General features: G+C 44.2%; 2 protein-coding genes across 8 annotated transcripts in view; one reads left to right on the forward strand and one right to left on the reverse strand.

The window, feature by feature from the left end:
• Positions 1-622: 622 nt before the first annotated feature.
• Positions 623-16,457, reverse strand: GTF2H4 (general transcription factor IIH subunit 4). 3 transcript variants are annotated; one of them, XM_072989164.2, is made up of 14 exons: positions 16,211-16,457; positions 14,654-14,828; positions 13,012-13,116; positions 11,638-11,769; positions 11,100-11,196; positions 10,061-10,149; positions 8,211-8,322; positions 8,050-8,118; positions 7,240-7,323; positions 6,856-6,988; positions 4,825-4,955; positions 4,530-4,577; positions 2,884-2,962; positions 623-1,619 (listed from the first exon to the last, which is right to left on the reverse strand). In XM_072989164.2, exons 2-14 carry the CDS (start codon positions 14,812-14,814, stop codon positions 1,447-1,449), a joined length of 1,413 nt encoding a protein of 470 aa, XP_072845265.2. In that variant the 5' UTR covers positions 14,815-14,828; positions 16,211-16,457; the 3' UTR covers positions 623-1,446. The 3 variants fall into 3 exon arrangements, with proteins under 3 accessions (XP_072845265.2, XP_072845268.2, XP_072845264.2); XM_072989167.2 differs by having other exon boundaries at positions 16,338-16,439; XM_072989163.2 differs by having other exon boundaries at positions 16,133-16,405.
• Positions 16,458-16,478: 21 nt separating this feature from the next.
• VARS2 (valyl-tRNA synthetase 2, mitochondrial) overlaps positions 16,479-20,893 on the forward strand; it is a 32,999-nt gene continuing 28,584 nt past the window's right edge. Inside the window, exons 1-3 of one of the 5 annotated variants that reach the window (XM_072989160.2) lie at positions 16,479-16,647; positions 18,492-18,861; positions 20,315-20,399. In XM_072989160.2, coding sequence (XP_072845261.2) covers positions 18,616-18,861; positions 20,315-20,399 — 331 coding nt within the window. In that variant the 5' untranslated portion in view covers positions 16,479-16,647; positions 18,492-18,615. Of the gene's footprint in view, positions 16,648-18,491; positions 18,862-20,314; positions 20,400-20,893 lie in introns of those variants that run through there. The other 4 variants (XM_078388732.1, XM_072989162.2, XM_072989161.2 and 1 more) reach the window with 4 other exon arrangements.

Raw genomic sequence — 20,893 nt, forward strand, 5'->3', positions numbered from 1 at the left:
GGATATGTAGAGTCAGTTCTATAAATCCCTTTGCAACTTCCTTTAGCATAGTTCAGTCTCTACCAAAGCAGACCCATTTTAATAAATGGAACTTATGGAGAAGTTGACTCACCAAATCCTACGATTCAATGGCTCTATTCTTGTGCAACTTCCTGTGCTAATGAGCAGGATTTCGCCCACTAGATCTACCCATGTCTAGCTTCAGAGCAATGAAATAAACTATAACCATCAGGCATTGAAAAGGAATTGGATACAGAGAACTCCCACAGTGGGGAATAGAGTTCCCCATCTCTGGCCCCACAGCAATTCCTAAACCACTGAGCTATCCAGCCAGCCTGGAAATGATAAAAGCTCGTATTTCATAGACTCATAGGAAAGCGAAGTTGGAAGGGGCCTACAAGGCCATCAAGTCCAACCCCCTGTTCAATCCAGGAATACCATCAAAGCCTATCTGCCAGGTGATATTTAATATCACACTCACCTTGAAGCCCAATTAGGATCACTGTAAGTCGGTTTTGGCTTGAAGGCACATAGAGCACACACATGTACACAATTTATTTCCATTTAAGGTTGAGCAGAAAAAGACCCTGCAATAACAGGCTATATGTTTGCAAATACTGTAGTCTCTTTGTATTTCTTTATTTCTAAGGAAAGTACTTGCTCCTTTATAGTTCCCTAGTTAGGAGCCCTACACACTTTTGATCCCAATAATGAGCAGAGTTTGCAGAAGTTCCTTTTTTCAACAAGTTGTCCAAGATGCCTTCGCCCGGCCTGACTGATGCCCCTCCTTCCATTGCTGAGGCCCCCATCTTTCCCAAAAAGTGAAATTAAAATGATAAGACTTGCAGTGGACTGAGTTTATGTTGCGTGTTCACGACAGCCACCCTTCACAATGAAATGGAGAAAGTATGCCCCTCCCTGTATATCCCTCTCCAACACACTCTGCTATGAGTCCATGAAGGAGAAAGTATAAAGAGGCAAGGGGGGGGGAAGGTCATCCTTCTTTGCTTTTTCATATATCAAGGGCCAGCGACCTCCTATTCACACAACTGGCTTCAGCAACATTGCCGACAGCACTTGTCCGCAAAATGTTTCAATGGTCCCCCTAGCAAGTAGCTCTAGAGTGGAGATGCCGCTGCATTTTCCCCACTCATTTCCAGTTTCCTGAAACATTCTGGCCCATTTCAACCTGTGCCGTGCCAACAGTGTTCCAGCTGTAGTTGTCTTTCTTTCCAGAGATGAATTGCTGGGAAATGACAGGAGTTTAGCCCTTTTCTTCCTTGACCTACAGCTTCAGGAAATGTTTCCTTAACGTAAACTTTTCTTGGGCTTAGGAGGCCGTCACTAAGCAACCCCCATTTCTTAATTCTCTCTGTCCCTCTTCAGTTATGGACAGAGGGATCGCTCCTGCATCTCAGCGTCCATCTGGAGCAGAGCCGCTGTTCTTCAGGAGCTGTGTTTCTGTCTCTTCCAGAAGCGTTTGACATCTGAGTGGCCTGCAGGGGTCACCACCATGAGGCGTTTGGCAGGGTTCTCAAAGACCAGCACCCCCAGTTCCCTGGCGTGATCGCGCAACAGCTCAAAATCCACCTGGGATAGGAACTGGTTATAGAGGACACCTAGGGGAGAGGAAGAACATGTTGAAAAGGGCAGAAGAGAACTTAGCAGGAAGTGAGGCCAGAAGCAGAAAAGGGAAGAAAGCAGAGATGGGCATGAGAAGGAAACAAGCGAGGCTAAAGGCACCAGGGACACCATCAGGATAGAAATGCAGTGGAGCCCCGCATAGCGAGGTTAATCCATTCCGGATTAACCTTCGCTATGATGAAACATTGCTAAACGGGACGGAAAAAGCCATTGGAACGCATCAAACTTAGTTTAATGCGTTCCAATGGCTTCTTTACTCACCGTTATGCAATGTTTCCTCATTGTGACGCCATTTTCGTGCCCTCGGTAAGTGAGGGCAGGGCACGAAAATGGTTGCGGCGGCCATTTTGGGTTGTGCGGCGGCCATTTTAGAACCGCCGAACAGCTGATTGTCGGGCGTCGCAATGCGAAGATCGGTAAGCGAAATGCTTACCGGTCTTCGCAATGCGATTTTCGCCCATTGGGGCCATCGGTAAGCAATCGCATTAGCGATCCCAAAAAACGGATCGCTATGCGATTTCGTCGTTATACGGTGCACTCATTAAGCGAGGCACCACTGTATGAGGAGACGTGATCATAGGTTTGGACCATCATTAATTTAGGAGAAAAGGAAAGGGCTGCAGAGGTTGATTCACAAAATCAGGATGTAAAATTAGTGATGAAGGGATGAGGGAAAGAATTAAATTAAAGGAGATGAGAGAAATGATAAAATACACCAGGCAGAAGAGAAGTAGTCAAACAAATGCCAAGTGATGGTGAAAGGAAGGGACGCAGGGGAAAGACTGGAATCAATAGATCTAGAACAGTAGTTCCCAACCTTAGGGCTCCAGATGTTTTTGAACTACAACTCCCAGAAATCCTGGCCAGCACAGCTTTTGGGGGAACCCAAAAGGTTGCAAACCACTAATCGGAGATGATAAGGTGAACAATAATTTAAAAATAAGAGAACAGAGGGGAAAGAGAAGTTCAGAGAAGGCAAGAAAACAAAAACAGACTAGGAGCTGGAAAAAGGAGAGAGGCAAGAAGGAGCGTGAAAGGAATGAAATTATCGCATAAGAAAAAAGGTGAGAAGGAAAACATAAAAATCAAGGGAAATAGAAAGGAAGTAAGAGGAAGAGAGATCAGCCAAAGGCAAGGAGGTGGTGGGAGGATCTTCTCAGAACACAAAAGATTTCCCAGGTAGATATAAATCTTTTCCTCGCACCGCTCTGATCTGCTCTTTCTTCCACAGACACTCACCCTCCGAGAAGCGCAGCCTGTCCCGCTCCAGCTCCCACAGTCGGATCTGGTCTGTGATTGTGGGCGGCAACACCGGAGTCTGTCAGGGAGAAGAACCATGAAGATGTAACAGGCACAGGGCAAAAGAGATCCCCTCTCAAAATACATCCGGCGGAGTGCAATTCAGTCTATAAAAAACTTACACCATAACGATTTGCTAATTTTTGAAACACTGCAACACACTTCCTTTACTTTTGATGCAGCAGAGTAAAGCTCGTTTCAGGCAACGGCAAAGCTTGTGTGTGTTGGTGGGTCCTCAATACAGTTAAATGTTGTTTCTTCCCCTCAAAGATTTGTGAGCGCCACTGGTCCCCACCCCCCATGGTGGTTTTGGCAGTGGCTGGGTCTCCTGACAATAATTCAATGAGCTGGGGAGAATAACCAAGAACACAGAACTTATTGAAATGGAAGACCAACAGAAACAGGAACACTGTCCTTAACTCCCTGCATGAGCTTTCTAAAAGGTTGAGTTCCTTGTACTAACCCTCCAAGAATGCCCTTTCAAGAGTTAAGGACACAGAGACCCGGTCTCACAAAGCAAGAGGGGAAGTCCTGGCGCTGGCTGAAGGTGCCCACTCCTCTGCCGCCTGTGATGGTGCCTGTAGCATTCAGCCCTGCCCTCACCTGTCCGTCACAGCTGAGCAGGACTGGGAATCCCAATCCTCGATGGCCTTTCCTCCTTTGTAGTCTCCCCACCTCCCTCCATTTCCCTTGCCATCTCCCCTTTGTGGGTTGACTTCCTCAGCCAGCTCTTTCGCTGGCACCTGTTGTCCCTCTCCTTTGCCTACAAGGGGCCCAGCAGTGATGATCTCAGACAGTTCATCTCACAAGATTCGAGTGTGAAGCTGGATGGCGCCCCCAAGTCCGTCCTTATTACTAAAGAGACAGAAATCCCATAAAAGGGGTAACTTTTGGAACAGAATCAGGGTAGATGAATATCAAGGATTTTTTAAAAATCCAACAGTCTTCAATCATGATTTCATTTTTAAATTTTTTTTAAAAATTTAAATTGCCAAAAAATCTGATTTTTTAATTTAAATCATGACTTAAATCAGAATTTAAATCCATTTGGTTTTTTTAAAAGATCCTTGATTTTTATCCACCCCAATTCTGTTGCAAAAGTTACACAATTGGATTTAAATTAAATCCACCCTGAACATAATTGCTGTAAATTAAGAAACCCGCATACACATTATCCATTGCATTACCGAGTCCCATGACTCAGGATACGACAGATTATATGGGAATTTCTTAACTTGAGGCCATTCACCCCTACCAAAATTCAGTAGCACTGCAACAAAATTTCAGCCAAAAGTCTTAAAGATGGGGTTAATTTTTGAAAACAGCTTGGAAACATCAGTTAGTTTAAAATAGAGCTGTCAGTTTGTTTGTTTGTTTGTTTGTTTGTTTATTTATTTAATTTATATCCCGCTCATCTGGTATATTTATACCACTCTAACTGGGACTGGCTGGTAAAAACTGTCACTGTCAACATTAAGTGACAGCCCTTAGCCTTTTCATTTGGAAAATATCTTGTTCACAAGCCTCAGAAACATCCCTAACACAGAATATCCTTCTACATACACAGAGATTCCCCACTATCTCACCTGTTTCAGCATCACAGCGTGAGCTCGAGTACGTAAAAAGTGAATGATCTGTACAAAAAAGATAACAGTGAATAAATCAGACTTAGCCTCATCACAATTTTACTGCTACTGCTACAAATCCAATTTGTTATTCCCAGTGGCTCTCACTAGGCTAGGAAACACCCCCTTGGAAGCCTCTGGAAGAGAAAACTAACCAGCCCGGCAGACAAAATCAAATCATATTTCTTTACATTTCTTTCAAACTGGATTATATAATCCAGGGTCTGGGTTTCAGTGACATTTCCCTGGTTCTCACCTGATCTGCTGTGATGCCATTGGCGATGGCCTGCTGCACACTTTCTCGGGTGACTTGAGCCACTACCAAGTTGGGGAAGCGATAGAGCATCTCAGAAAAAAGGGCAATGAGTGCGATCTGCAGCTCAGAATCTGATAGAAAGAGAGAAGAATAAAGTGTGAGAATTTAAGCCTCCCTAAAAGATACACAAAGGGACGTGGTGGCGCTGTGGGCTAAACCGCAGAAGCCTGTGCTGCAGGGTCAGAAGACCAAGCAGTCGTAAGATTGAATCCACGCGATGGAGTGAGCGCCCGTCGCTTGTCCCAGCTCCTGCCAACCTAGCGGTTCAAAAGCATGCAAATGCAAGTAGATAAATAGGGACCACCTCGGTGGGAAGGTAACAGCGTTCCGTGTCTAAGTCGCACTGGCCACGTGACTACGGAAGATTGTCTTTGGACAAAAACGCTGGCTCTATGGCTTGAAGAGCGGGATGAGCGCCGCCCCCTAGAGTCGAACACGACTGGACAAAAATTGTCAAGGGGAACCTTTACTGTTACCTAAAAGATACACTCACAAGGAGCTGGAAAAATGTTTCTAGAAGAGTTGTGGTAGTGCCAGCAAGATATTCTACACATGTTGAAGCACACTCCTCTTTTATTATTGTTTCACATGTTTCATTGTCATCCCCAGAAATGAAAGTTTTCAATATAAGAGAGATTATAGATCAGCAGTAAAACAACTGCTTTGTATACAGTAGATTCCAGGTTCCATTCTTGCCACTTCCAGTTTTAAAGAAAGGATCACAGCAGATCATCCAAAAGAGCTCTGCTCGAGACCGCAGAGAGTGAATGTCAGTCGGGGTAGAAAATACCAGGCTAGACAGATGAACAGTCTGGGTTAGCAATTTCCTAGATGCTTGAGAAATAGGTTTTCGGTTATGCCTTGGCTGGGAAAAAGTTCCTCAAAGAGGGAGAGAAGACCCTGGACATTTGGAGGCTCTTTGCAATATCTTGGTTTCATGCCAGTTCAAGCATCCATGTATTACTCTTAGATTTGCAGAAATGGGTGGGCGGAGACGGTCAATATGAAAACATGCTTTCACTGCCATGAATGACAGAAGACAGCAGGCAAAGATCCTGCGCACAAGCAAACCATCTTGGGAAAGAAAACGGATATGCATTTTGGATTTTTTTTTTAAAATAAAAACTACAAACCCCATAATGTTTTATATTTTTATATACTTACAATCTTACCAGTGTTGTATCATTTTGTTGTGCATTTTAATGTATATGTAAATGTCTGTGGTTTTAATGGTCAGCAGATATAATCATTTTTTATGCTGTGGGAATACCTCATACCCCATCTGAGGACCCACCTGAAATGACTTGGTTTTTAGAATTGAAGTATGTGTACATTTTAATCCTCTTGTATTATGTTTTTAATTCAGCACTTTGTAGAAAGTATGTATTTGTATTTGTACTTTTTAACTTGCTAGCTCTGTGGATGTTCAGTTGGCTCCAAGCAAGTGTATATTTTTATATTTATACCTATGTTTTAAATCTGTGGATGTTGCATGACCAAAGTGGTCAAAACAATAAAGAACATATTATTATTATTACTCTTTTTAGCTTTTCAATATTGTCTTTTTTAATTATGTAAGCTGCCTTGGGTCCTTTTAAGGAGAAAGACAGGGTAGAATATTTTATATAAAATAAAATAAAATTCTCCTTTTTAGGAGTCTCCAAACTTACAGACACCTAAGCTATCCTCACCTGGAGAGCAGGCCCAGTGGACCGGCTCCATGCCTCAGGAAGGTGTAAAGAAATCTTCCCAGCAACCCCTGGGCAGTTTCTTTTTTGAACAGGAAGTGAGGCCTATCCAAGGCATGAATTCCTGCCAGCTGGGCCTTCTCTCCAAGTGAACATAACACAGGTGTCTGTAAGGTCTGGGCCCTGCAGGTGGGATTCCCAGAAAGGAGAATTGTGAGGTTTATAGTCCACAAAATCCAAAATGCAGATCCTTAGCAAAGACACACTGGGTCCAATCTCTCACCTGTGTATGCGTAAATCCTGTAGTTTGTCTCCACAACGATAAAGCCCTGGTTGTGGGTGTCGACTGTGGTGCCTGAGATGCCAGAGGAAAGGTTGATGGCCAGGCGGGTGGGGTAGTACCGCCTGGATTTCCTCTGCAAGGGGAGAAGAATGGACAGTAGCAGATTAAACAGCCTAAAAGCTGTCAGCTCGAGTTTCATTCCCAATCTTCAATGCAAAACCAAGTTTTCAACTCGCTAGGCCCAAGCCCTGCTTACTGCCTCTAACACTGTCTGTTTCCCAACTTACCATATTCCATTTTCCTTAACTCTGCACCCACCTAAGTCTCCCAAAGCCCAATGTCATCGAACTCAAATCAGGGCTCTTACGGCCTTTTGTGGCTTACCTTCCTCTGAAAGACTAGGCCAAACTCCCGGAGATGTTGAAGGAAATTCAGCAAAGAATCACTCATTCCTTCCACTGAATAATCCTGAGGACAGAGCGATTAGAAAGGGACAAGTTTACACATACAACTGCATCATTTGATTATTCATCCCTTAGTGAAAGGCGACTGAAGCACGGTGAGGTGGCTCTCCTGAAAAGCATTAGAATACAGCTAGATTTTCTGTCATTACAGGTCTATTCGTGATAGCTCATCCACACAAAGAAGTTACCGTATTTTTCCGTGTATAAGACTATACTTTTGTCTAAAATCTTTAGACTAAAATTGAGGGTCGTCTTATCCACGGAAGTAAGCTGAGGAGAGAACTAAAACAAGCTGAGGGGAAAGCAGGGATCAAAGCAATTCTACAGTTTAGTTGGGACAACTAAAAACATGGTTATTCAGACAGGCCTTCCCCCCAGTCACCTAAGTTCTTTTTTCTGGTTCTTAATGTTGCCATCTTGGATAGTATTAATTATAATAATTGCATTATGCTAGTTATTTCTCTACATTGTTTTAATGTGTTTTAATTTTTGTAAGCCGCCCCGAGTAGACGTTGTCTAGAGGGGCGGGGTAAAAATTAAATAAATAAATAAAATAAAATAAATCTAGGGCAGCTTTGTGGGCAGAGATAGGGAGAGACCACTCCCAAACTGGCAGGGAAAGGGACCCCTGCCCATACTTATGAGCTGACTGTGCACTTAACAATGCTTTCTTCTTACATGATCTGTGGTACCAGCCTAGCGCCAAACAAAGCCTATTTTCCTTTCTCACCTTGCCTAGCGTGGAGAAGCTGAGCTGGAACAGGAAGGAAAGGATCTCCACCAGGTCCATGCCCCGGGTCTGTGAGGCAGAGAAAGAAGAGGAGTTATAACCTCCTGAAAAGAGACAGGCAGAGCAAGGAGGACTAAAGTAGAAACCAGCTTTTACCCCACCTCAGCTGACTGGAGATACTGCAACATGAAGTACCACAGCTGAGACGAGGTGTCCAGCAACAGGAACTGGAAGCCCGAAGATGTGATGCAAGGCGGCTCTCCAGGTTCACTGCTGAAGAGAGGTTAAAGGCAACAGAGAGTTAGGGATCTTCAAAGAGTGTTAAGCCAGGAAATTAAGCTTTCCTTCCATATGGTTCATGTCCTCTTTCTGTACTGAAATACAGTGGGGTCTCGACTTACGAACTTAATCCGTATTGGAAGGTAGTTCTCAGGTCGAAAAGTTCTTAAGTCGAATCTGCATTTCCCATAGGAATGCATTGAAAACCATTTAATCCGTATCTGCTCTTTTCGTCCATAGAAACTAATGGGAAGCTGCTATTCTGCCTTCTGCCACTAGAGGGGGATATTTTTTCCTTTTTTCCTTTTAACCTAAGATGACTTAGCTTTTAAAAAAAGGAAAAAAAAGAGTTCGTAACTCGAATCTAAGTTCGTAAGTTGAGTCCATACATTCCTATGAGAGCGGTTCGTAAGTCGAAACGTTCGTATGTCGAGCCGTTCGTAAGTCGAGACCCCACTGTAAAGTTTGTCTCCTCCCCATCCAATGAATGCAAAGTTCCAGGAGGTGCAATGTTAACCATGTCACTGTTTTGCAGGCAAAACAACAAACAGTCTTAAGGTACCTAAAGACTAACAAGTTTGGTTTGGCATCAGCTTTCATAGATTGTAGCCTCCTTCAAAACTTATTCCATGAAGTCAGCTTTAGTCCACCGAAGCTTATTCGTCTTTAAAGTGACACTAGACTCTTTGTTGCTATATCAAATGGGACCGCATAAGGCTATTCCAGCATCCTTCACAGCGGTTTTTGAACACAGGAAGTAGCCCTTTTTACAGTAGAAAGAGACACTCTGGGAATGAGAGAAGGTGGAGGTGTAACTACTTGGGTGACAGCCACAAAGCATTAGGAAGAGAGCATTAAAATGCCGCTGCAAGGCAGAGATTCCAGCAGGCTTTCAACACATGATTGGCTATCAAGCCAAGGGGAGCCTTTGGCTGTTTTGAGGTTCCCCTGTTATGCTGGCAGAAAGGAAATGGCAACACCCACAGCGCCTGATTGCTGATAACTACCAAGTCCCCAGTGAATGTGTGAATTTCCAGTGTGGTGCATTGGATAAAGTGATGAACTAGAATTTTGGAGAACAGGATTCAAATCCATGGAAACTCAATGGGGGAGTGGAACTGGTAAAACCACTCATTAAATATCTCACTTCCCTTGCAAGCCCTATTAGGGCCCCTATAGGTCAGTCCTACTTGATGACACAGAACACACACACACAAACCTTGATGCACAGCAATCAGATGGCTTGGCATATGACCAAGAACCCAAATAGGAAAGTACTAATTAGCAGCAATTAACTGCTGCGAGTTACACCAATTCCATTCTGCTGGGGTAACTAAAAACATGATTTTGGCTAATCTGTTTTTAGCTTTCTTTTACTTCAATACTTTTAATATTATTTTCAGGCTAATAAAATTTTAACATAGTAACACCGGTTTAACCGATAACCACCCCCCCCGCATCTGTTTTTTAAAATTTGCTTTAATTTGGAGATGAGGTGTCTTCAGTCCATTGGAGAGAGATGGGGAATAAACCAGATAAATAAATAAGTAATGTATTTAAGAATGAAAACATTCATATGAAATTCTTCGGGTCTTCACAACAGGCCGCATCATTATTGAAACTACAAATGAGGTCCAGAGACGACTCTCCATTCTAATCTCTGTTAGCTCCTCAGTTCATTTTTTTCCCCTCTGGGTTTTATTTTCCCCCTTCCCATTCTTTTGCCTCTTACCTTTTCATGAGGCCTGCTTCAATGAGGAGCTGAGCTAAGTCTTGGCTCACGGCTGCACTCGGGGAGCCCACCATGAAGTGCAAGATGACCTAAAAGCAAACATGTTATTTATTTAAAATATCTTTATCCTGCCTTCCTGCTTAAAAAAGCACCCAATGGTGCTTTACAGCATTAAAAACATAATATTAAAAGCTAAAAACAGTGAATTATTCAAATATTAAATAAGTAATAACATTACATTCAAAAAGGTTAATTAAAAACATTACGAAAATAGATAACCAGCAGGTAGGTTACCAGCGTTTTGACTGGGCCTGCACTGAAACGTCTGGGTGGGTTGATTCATCAGGACACAGACTGGTGCATAACTACAGCAGTGCCTCTTTTTGAAAACTCAATCCCCAACGGTTCATTAGCAAAAAAAATTCTATCACCATCCTGCCGCCCAGACTGACAGAAAAAAAGGTGTGGTCTCCAACAGAGTCCTGTGATCCCTGGACCGCCAACAAAGGGCAAACTTTCTTTCTTTCTTTCTTTCTTTCTTTCTTTCTTTCTTTCTTTCTTTCTTTCTTTCTTTCTTTCTTTGTTTGTTTGTTTATTTGTTTACTTATTTATTTATTTATTCATTAATTCATCCATTCGATTTATACCCCGCCCCCCCCAGACAGTGTCTACTCGGGGCAGCTTACAAAATCATTAAATCATTAAATAACAATAAAAACATCACAATCAAAAATAAACAACATTTATAATCATAAAAACATTTGAACAATAATATAGCATGATCAAGATGGGGAATCCAAGAACAGAAAAGATAGAATTCAGGAACTGACATGAGGGAAAGCCTGCCTGAAGAGCCAAGTTTTTAAATGGTTCTTAAAAACACCCAGCGAGGGAGCCAGGCGGATCTCTGATGGAAGGCCAAACTTTGGTTGAGTTTATGCGTCAATCAGCAGCTGGGAGCTCAGAGCTAAACAATGCACCCTTAAACTGGTCAAAATGGGGGGGGGGGGGAGAAGAAGAAGGAAACGAGAGCACTTACCTCCCACCTCTCCTCAGCATACTTGTCTAGAGATGGGACATCCCGGGCATGTTTGTCTGGGCCCAGTTGGCTGGTGTCATCAGACCAAGCCTTCCCTCTGTAGAGATAAGATGAACAGGAAAAAATGCAGGAAAAACATCAGGAAAACAACTTTCAGAACATGGCCAAAGAGCCCAAAAAACCCACAACAACCATCAAATGCAGGTTAGCTTGTAAGTTGAGGTGGGCAGATTGGTATTGCTTGGATGACCCCTCCCACAATTCCCCAGGTTGTCCACAGTCCTGGTTGCCCCTCCTTGTAATAATGGTTGAGCTGATGGCCACATTCATGCTATGATGGCTACAAATGGGAAATGTGCGCCCCAGAGGAGGAAGGGTGACCGCCTTGGCCCTTCCCATTTCCACAGGACCAATATAAAAGGAAATAGGCCTCCTTCTTAAGACACTGCAACCAAACCACGGGTCACAGACTTCCTTCACTAAAAGCGCTGAGTCTCTGCCTTGACAGAACACAGGCTTCCTCATGGAGCTCCCTTACCCTCCCAACAAAGCAATGCGCAGGTTTTCCTTAAAGATGGGGTTCAAGAAGAGTCCCTGGAGGCCCCCTGGGAGCAACTGGGTGTGCCAGAGGCGCAGCCCCAGCAAGACGTCCGAGCTCTCCTCTTGTTCCCTGAAAAGAGAGAATCGCACATGAGCCAGGAAAGTAGAAAAAGTGAGGCCAATACTCAGGACACAGACACGTATGAGGAGCTAGACAAGCACCATCTTCTCATGGAGAAGACTGTACAGTCTGGTACATGTATCAGGCTACAGAAAAGATGCTGGGAAACTGCAGTGTGCTGAATGTGGGACCACCAGAAACATCACACTTTTTTGGGTGGAAGGAATTACAGCTTCCAGGATCCTCCAGCCAATGGGACTGCTAAGTTTAGAGCATCAGCTGAAGCACACCGTAGTAATTCAGCAGGTTCCTCCTATTCTCTCAGCAACATGTTCCACTGCCAGTATACAACACGTTTTGGTTGTTGTTGTTTTTGAACTACAGGTCCCAGAATCCCTAAATACTGCCTTGAGGATTCTAGGAGCAGTAGTCCATGAAAGAAATTTTTCCAAGTTTGAGGTATTCCCTGTTTTCCACAAGAAGGGGGCCTGTACACTTTGATGCTGCTTCACCTGCCCTATACACAAATATAGGTCATGTAGATGGGGGCCAACAACCCTTTACCCTTCAGCAAACATTAGAATTTCCACAAAGCCTGTTAAGATCTTGACTGGGCTACATTTCTACAACTATCATGCAACAGGCTTAGCGAGCCATCATTTATTCTGCTTGACCCATCTATGAAAGCCAGAACAGCCGATTGGGAGTTGGACAACAGCAGTGGCAAGCCACTCCCTGAATATTCCCATGTACTTTGAAAACCCTACCAGGGTCGCCGTAACTTGTAAGTAACTTGACTGTACATAACAATCGCAGCACACATTTTAATGTCAACTGTTATTGGTTGTTGATTTTGCACTCTTGTTACACAGCCTGAGCCTTTTGAAACAGACTAAATTAGAAAAATTTAAACTGCAGAAGCCTCTGTGCTGCAAGGTCAGAAGACCAGCAGTCGTAAGATCGAATCCATGCGATGGGAGCTCACTCCGTCGCTTGTCCCAGATCCTGCCAATCTAGCGGTTCGAAAGCATGCAAATGCAAGTAGATAAATAGGGACCACCTCGGTGGGAAGGTAACAGCGTTCCGTGTCTAGTCGCGCTGGCCACATGACTACGGAGGATTGTCTGTGGACAAACGCTGGCTCTACGGCTTGGAAAACGGGATGAGCACCTCGCCCTAGAGTCGGACATGACTGGACTAAATGTCAAGGGGAACCTTTAGCTTAAATTAGAAATCTGAATAAAAACTTACTTGGCATACTCCTTCTTTACCCATGTCGCGACAGCTGCCTGAGGGAGGGGCTGTTCTAGAAACAGCATCCGCATGACATAGTTCTTCGCCAACCCAGGCAGCTCCCTGAAGTCACAAGAACAGAAAGACAGTCTCACAAACACCAACCAAGACTCAACAGACACCACAAAGATTCAATTTCTCTTTCTATATATGATATACAACCACCCCAGAGCACTATACTTCTGGCTGCACTTAAAGAAAGAAGAAGCACACTCGCATCCTCCCAATGTTTTAGACGACAACACGGATCATGATCATTCTGGATTGCTAGACATGCAGCTTGGGTTCAAGGGTGTTGTAGTTCAAAACACTGAGGATGTGAGGTTGCCTCTCCTATACATTTTAAACATGTAAAGATAGGCACACATACACTGTTGTGTAGATGGTATGGTGAGCAGGGGCATTGTTTGGAAATATTTTTTTTTACCATGTTAGCTGGTGGATTCTATTCATTACGGGCCAAAAGAAACTTATTAAGGTCTTGACTATTTTCACAATACAAGATAAACATTATATTTAATTTGGGGGAAAAAAACATTTTTTCTTAAAAAAAAACAATGGCCCAGCGATGGCGAACCTATGGCGCACGTGCCACAGCTGGCAAGCAGAGCCCTCTCTGCGGGCACATGAGCCATAAATTGCCAGATCGCTACACCTGGCAGTCAAACCTGAGGAGGCAGCTGCAGCCGCAGTGCTGGCGCCCCGACAGGTGGCGAGCCAGGATCCGCAGCAGCTGGTGCTGGGAGGAGTTGGTCACGATCCAGAGTGGGATCTGGAGGTGCCTCCATGTCTGGGATTCCCCCCTTCCACTTCCACAACTGCATGCTGTTTCCTCCCCCCCCCCCCAAGTTTGGGCACTCAGGCTCAAAAAGGTTAGCCATCACTGACCTAAATCCTTTTGCATAGCTACACAGGCAGAAAAAAAAAGAAATAACATAACTCACAGCAGCAAATTGCCACTAATGAATGTGTTTCTGCTTAGATTCCTCATTACACAACAGTCAAATAGACTAGTGCACAACCAGAAATCCAAGCTGGGACTTATTAATTACTGGCAATTTGCTGCTGAAGGTTACATCATTTCCCTTCTGCCAGTGCAACTATAAAAGTTGATTTTGTTCACTCATTTCAAGATCCACAGTCACTGGATCTGAACAGTGGGCACATATTTTTCTGTTCACAGATGCTGTCACATGTTCAAGCCGGACTTAAATGTGATACTGAGATGCACAGGAAAAATTACAACAGAATGAGACTGTAGCTCAGTGGTAGAGCCCATGGCTTGCATGTAGATCCATCTCTGACATCTCCAGGTTGAACAGAATGAATTGCAGCTGAAATCGGTGAGAATCACTGCCAGTTCGTTAACACTTGACCAAGTCTCTGATTCTGTGTAAGTCATCCGGGATCTTTATAACATGTTGCCTCTCCAGATGAAATACCAGAGATCTGTGATACTAAATTGAATATAAACTGGAGAAAAAAAACATATTCTTAAGAGGTATACGGACGTTTTTATTTCCGGTATTACCTTGTGTCCCACAGAGAGTGAGAAAAACATGTTCTGATATTCCAGAGAAAGTGGGGTTTTTTAACTCACCGAAAAACTGCTAGACAAGTAGCAGGATGATTGTAGAGGCGGTCTAATATGCCAGGGCTGAGGCCCCGTAGGAATTCGTGAAGGTTCTTACATTTCAACTGTACCCTTTGAAGCTTCATCACAGAGTCCATAACAGCAATTGTACTTGAGGGCCGAGACATTTCCACTGTGATAGCTGAGAGGAAAAACATTTGTACAGCTTTAAAATATTGTAAGCCACTGAACTATCAAGCCTGGCAAGACATGCTCAACAACTGAAAAACAGACTTGAAACTGTTGAAAATACTGCACAGTATATCCTGAAGCTGAGGCTCAAATACTTTGGCCATCTCATGAGAAGAGAAGACTCCCTGGAAAAGACCCTGATGTTGGGAAAGCGTGAAGGCAAGAGAAGGGGACGACAGAGGATGAGATGGTTGGACAGTGTCATTGAAGCAACCAACATGGATTTGACCCGACTCCGGGAGGCAGTGGAGGACAGGAGGGCCTGGCATGCTCTGGTCCATGGGATCACGAAGAGTCAGACAAGACTTAACGACTAAACAACAAAAAGTTGTGTTTTGGACATGCACCCAATCGTCAAATGGGGCACAAATTCAGGAATGCAACCAGCACCTCTTTAACAAACAGCAATTTGTCACCAATTACACAATTTCCACGGCACAAGCATAAATCAGAAACAGGATTCTGGTCATTTACTTTTTAATCTGTCTTTCTCCCAGTTCATGGACTTACGAAATACGGAACAAACAGATACATGAAACGGATATTAAAAATTCAATTAACCATAGGGTAAGATTAAAAGACTATTAACACTATTTAAAAGTACTGAAATGAAAAAAAAATTAAATGACTAGAAAAAAGAAAAGTGCATTAGCCTTTGCCTTTCTCTGTGGCCTAATCAGTGGTCAAAAGCTTGCTGCAGAAGAAAAATGCTTGCTTGTTCATGGAAGGCAGTAGGAAGGATGCTGACCTAGCTTGCTATGGGAGAGAGCTCTGCAGCCCCAGAGCAGCCACTAAAAAGACCCTGTCTCGAGTCCTCTCCAGGCATTCCCATGAATGCAGGAGGGCCAAGAGGAACAATTTCCCTGAAGATCCCAAAACGGGGGCGGGCAATGCTTCAGATACTCCAGGCCCAAGTCATATAGGGCTTCATCTGTCCTGCTCAGCATTTTGAACTGGGAGGCATTTTCGTTAGAAAGAGTTCTTGATTGTTCCTCCGAAACTCTTTGCTGGAAACGGCCGAGCAACCTGGGCGTGAGCAAAGGCAAACACGCGTGTGTCTCCATGGACGCTGACCCCCCCTCCAGATTCAGAAGGACAGATCTGATCTGTGGGTCATCCATCACACACTCCTTGGAGAGAAAATAATCCTTGATCGGGAAGGGGAGAGCCTCCCACCCACCCCCCAATTCCCTTCTCCCTAACTTTACCGAAAGGCACAATGCAAGCCCCGTTTGGGAGTGCAAGGGCACATACACGTGAAGACGACGTGTTCTCACGGAGCGCTTTTTCTAGCTTTCGTGCAAGCAAGGGACGACAAAGCCGGCACGATACCTTCAGCATCCCTTGCTTCTCTCGCCCTTATTCAATCTGCAGGAGCTAGAAAAAGTCCCAACGAGGTATTCTGTTCAGCGTTGCTCTCTCTCTCTCTCATACACGCAAAGTTCATCGCATGCCTTACCATTAGGCGACCATTGCGCTTACCCGCCCCCTCCCAGCGGAAGACCCCACGAGGATCCGCTTCCTTTCTCTCTCGGTCGCCGGGTTCTCACGTTCGCGGATCGCCGGCCTTCCCCTTTTCCCCATCATGCCTTGCGCGGACGGGGAAAAACGCCCCGTGCGTGGCGTGTAGGGGTTGCGACGCTTTCAGCACAGGCGGCGGGTTGTGTCTCTTCCTCCTTGCCAGGAGAAAGGTCGCTAACGAGGGTCTGCAAATCTTCGGGTGACTCTCCGCGTGCATTTTCCCATTCGCAGCGCATATGCATTTGACTGTGAGTCACTCGCCCTTTTCTCTCTTAAGCAATTAAAAAAATTAAAGGGGGGAGGGAGGGGAGGGGAGAAGGAAAAGACCTTTAAAACCAATTCGAGCCTGAGATTGGGAGATCAGTTCCACTTCGTTTAGGGTCTGGGCTTGATGATTCATTCATAGAGTCCCTTCCAGCTCTGAAGCTCTGAGATGATGATGATTTGGCTCAGGGTGAGCTTTGGAGGATCAACAGAATCCACTTCCCCAGACACCTGCCTAAAATATGTTGGGGAATGAAATCATGCATACAATTGCATACATTATGATTTCTGGCACGTCAAAAGATTTCCCAACTTTTATTTCACCATGAATTTCGGTAGATTATCATCCACTTTCTCGGACACTTGAATTCAATTTTTCAAAACAACAATCTCATTTAAAAAACACAAAACCCCTCTTAGGTGTCTGCAGATCCAGAGGCTGGGAGTTCAGTTCAGTTCCCCTCCTTTAGGAACGGATGAAACAGATAAACACAACCCAGGAGAGCCAGCCTGTGTGATCTTGGGCAAGCTGCAGAGTCCCAGGGTGCCCCCAGAAGAATCAAATGGTGAACCATGTCTGGAAAACTCTGAAAAAGAGTTAGCATAAGTCAGAATTGACTTGATGGCACCTGGAATCATAGAAAAATGAAATTGAAAGGGGCCTATAAGGCCATCAAGTCCAACCCTCTGCTCGTTGCAGCAATACAAGTCAAAGCATATCTGCCAGGTGATTATTTTAAGTTTTTCTTGAATGCCTCCAGTGTTGGAGCACTCACCAACTCCCAAGGAAACTGATTCTACTGTCATACTGCTCTAACAGGAAGTTTTTCCTGACATTCAGTCGAAATCTGGCTTCCAGTAACTTGAGCCCATTGTTGCATGCCCTACACTTGGGGATGATCGAGAACAGATCCTGCTCCTCCTCTCTATGGCAGCCTTTCAAGTATTTGAAAAGTGCTGTCACACCACCCCTCTGTCTTCTTTTCTCAAGGCTAATGAGTCTTTCAGTCTTCGTTTCCCGCCCATTGATCATCCTTGTCACCCTCATCTGAACATCATCACCACCATCATCAAGTGATTATTAAAAGTATGAGAGAACTGTCCTCTTTTTCATCTGGTGGTCATCCCATATAAAAAAAAGAGATAAATCTCTCTTTAGGAATCCCCCATCCCCCAAAACATGAGTCCAAAAGAAACTTCATGTTCACCTCAGAACTGACTCCCTTTTGTTTCTTTCACGTTGGAGACCCTATTCCATAATATTCACAATGAAAAAGAGATTTCAGTGTTGGTATATATACAGTGGTGCCTCGCATTACAACGTTAATTCGTTCCAGCGAAATCGCTGTAGAACGAAAACATCGTAATGCGAAAATAAAAACCACATTGAAACCCCTTCAGTGCATTCCAATGGGCTGGAAACTCACCATCCAGCGAAGATCCTCCATAGGGCGGCCATTTTCGGTGCCTGTGCAGCGAGGAATCCGTCCCAGAAAACAGCGGGGAGCCATTTTATTTACCCGGTGGCCATTTTGAAACCGCCAATCTGCTGGAGGAAAATCATCGTTTTGTGAAGAATTGGTTCCCAAAGCAGAGAACCAATCATCGCAAAGCGAAAAAACCCCATTCAGACCATCGTTTTGCGATTGTGGAAAGATCGTCGTAATGCAGTTTCATCATAATGCGGGGCAATCGTAAAGCAAGGCACCACTGTAGTATATTTCTTCTGATATGTTGGAGTAACCAAGCAAAAGGGAACAAAGATTCTGAAACAGAAGCTAACTGCTCATGTCATTATAGCTCTTGTCTTGGCCTTGTCTTTATGCAGATTCCAGCCAGATAAAAAAGAGATTGGATGTTTAAAAGAAACACATGATTTGGATACTTGTGAGAGAAGCACTGTTCCCTTCCTTCCACAGCTGCGTAAGAGTTGAACCCTTCCGCTTCTGAGCATGAGGTCAGTGCAACTTAACTGCAGCGCCAGGCGGCATCTGTGTTCTCTTTGCCGCCTGGTTCTCCAGGCTCAGCAGAAGGGCCATGATGGATCTGGAGGCTGCCGGTCTTTCTCTCAAGCAAGTACGACTGACCCGCACGGTCAGGTAGGAAGAATGGCCCATCTAAAAAATAGGACGGAGAAGCAGAAGAGGCAGCGGAAGAGGATGGAGTCCATCGAAGCCCAGCTGGCTGCTGGGCTAAAGGTGAGTGGGGTTGCCTCTGGTATCCATAATGATGATGGCCAAATCTGGATAAATTGGCCATGGGAAGGAAATCGAGATACAGTGGTGTCTTCCTTAACAACGATAATCTTTTCCAGGAAAATCACTGTTAAGCTAAAAACGAAATTAAAAAGCCCATTGAAACACATTGAAAACCCATTCAATGTGTTCCAGTGGGCTAAAAACTCACCATCCAGCGAAGATCCTCCATACGGCGGCCATTTTCGGTGCCTGTATAGCGAGGAATTCGTCCCTAAGCACAGCAGGGAGCCATTTTAAGTACCCGGCAGCCATTTTGAAAACCCGACGATCAGCTGTTTTTGATCGTCGTAAAGCGAAAATGGGTTCCCGAAGCAGGGAGCCGATCATCGCTAAGCGAAATTCCCCCATTTAGACCATCGTTTTGCGATCGCAATTGCGATCGCGAAAATATTGTCATAAAGCGGATTTGTCGCAATGCGGAGCAATCGTTAAGCGAGGCACAACTGTATATATAGATGTGGGTGGAGCTGTAGAGCATGTGGAGAGCAGGATGAAGCTGGGTGAAATTTAAGTCCAGCTGAGCCATTCATGCCATCCATTAAACAGAATTCAAGAGAGAGGTGGGGTACCTTAGATTCTCCAGATATTACGGACTTCAACTCCCATCAACCCTCCTCGGCATAGCAGGGAAGGGATTCCAGATATGGGAGGACCAAAGATTCATTCACCCTGATGTAACTAGATTCAGCCCATGAGCTTTACAGCGAAGTTGGGGTTTGAACCTGGATCTCCCGGGTCCTGATCCGTTATTTTAACGACCTTGCTACACTCTTTTATTATCAGTATGAATCCGCTTGATGGTGAGGTTTTGCGATCGCAAAACGATGGTTTGAATGGGGTTTTCCTGCCTTGCAATGATTGGTTCCCTGCTTCGGGAACTGATTTTCGCTTTACAACGATCAGCAAACAGCTGATTGTCGGGTTTCAAAATGGCTGCCGGGTGTACAAAGTGGCTCCCCGTTGTGTTTAGGAGCCATTTTTCGCTTTACAGGCACCCGAAAATGGGAGCCCCTATGGAGGATCTTCGCTGGAGGGTGAGTTTTCAGCCCATTGGAACGCATTGAGGGGTTTTCAATGGGTTTTTAAATTTTGTTTGACGACATTTTTGCTCTACATCTACAGTGATTTTGCTGGAACGAATTAACATCGTCAAGCGAGGCACCACTGTATATTCTTTCCCCACAAGGTTATTCCTGATGGACAGTGTTGCTTTCTCCTTCACCAGACAGATCTTTTCGAAACACCTCTCTGTTTTTAACTGTGGTTTATTTATTTAGTCTCCTTTATCAGCCACTTTTCTCTATAGCCCTTAACAAGATGAAAACAAGAAAAATTAAAACATAAGAAACAACGTATGAAAAAACAAATCAGTTATCTGTTTAACTGTTCACAGGAGGAGCCTCCAAGCCAAGAGAAGGGGAGAAGCTCGAAAAACACGGTTCTATACAACATCCCGACTGAACCTGGGCAAAAGAAAGGTAGGATGGGTGAACTTAATCATAACCTTAAAACAGCCCAAAGAATCAATACCAAAAGGTAGTAGTCCTAATCATGACCAGCTAGGGAACGTATGTTTAAAAAAATACATCTTCAATAGGCTTTGAGAAATGAGAAAAACTAATATCTTAAGCTGTTACACAAACAGAATATATTAGGTCCTGTCGCTCAACCTCTTGGGCTCTACTTGCTCATTTCAGTGATGCTGTAGAATCCAGTAGAAGTCCTATGAGAAGCCAGGATACGAAGGAAGTCCTTTTCCCATGCTGGCCTATGTGTTTTTTTTTTAACAATTGACCTTATTTTTGCTTAGTAGCGTTGACTTGCGATTCTAGATTTTAGGGTTTATTTTATTTATTCAAACTATGCAGCTTGCTGCTATAGTGCTTCCATTAGAATCTGAGATTTTTGACATTGTGCCTGTGCGTTCTCTAGATTTTTTCCCCCTCATCCAATATATGCACAATAAACTTGC

This window comes from Pogona vitticeps, chromosome 2, assembly GCF_051106095.1.
Source record: "Pogona vitticeps strain Pit_001003342236 chromosome 2, PviZW2.1, whole genome shotgun sequence".
Taxonomy (NCBI): Eukaryota; Metazoa; Chordata; class Lepidosauria; order Squamata; family Agamidae; genus Pogona; species Pogona vitticeps.

What these genes read in the sequence shown, in the direction of transcription:
- GTF2H4 (XM_072989164.2), bottom strand. Translation starts at nt 14,814, where the DNA reads ATGTCTCGGCCCTCAAGTACAATTGCTGTTATGGACTCTGTGATGAAG. An exon ending in GTAAAGAAGGAGTATGCCAA is followed by an intron (nt 11,770 to 13,011) that starts GTAAGTTTTTAT and finishes CTCTCTTTTCAG; the next exon opens with GGAACAAGAGGAGAGCTCGG. An exon ending in CAGGCTGCGCTTCTCGGAGG is followed by an intron (nt 1,620 to 2,883) that starts GTGAGTGTCTGT and finishes CCTCTCCCCTAG; the next exon opens with GTGTCCTCTATAACCAGTTC.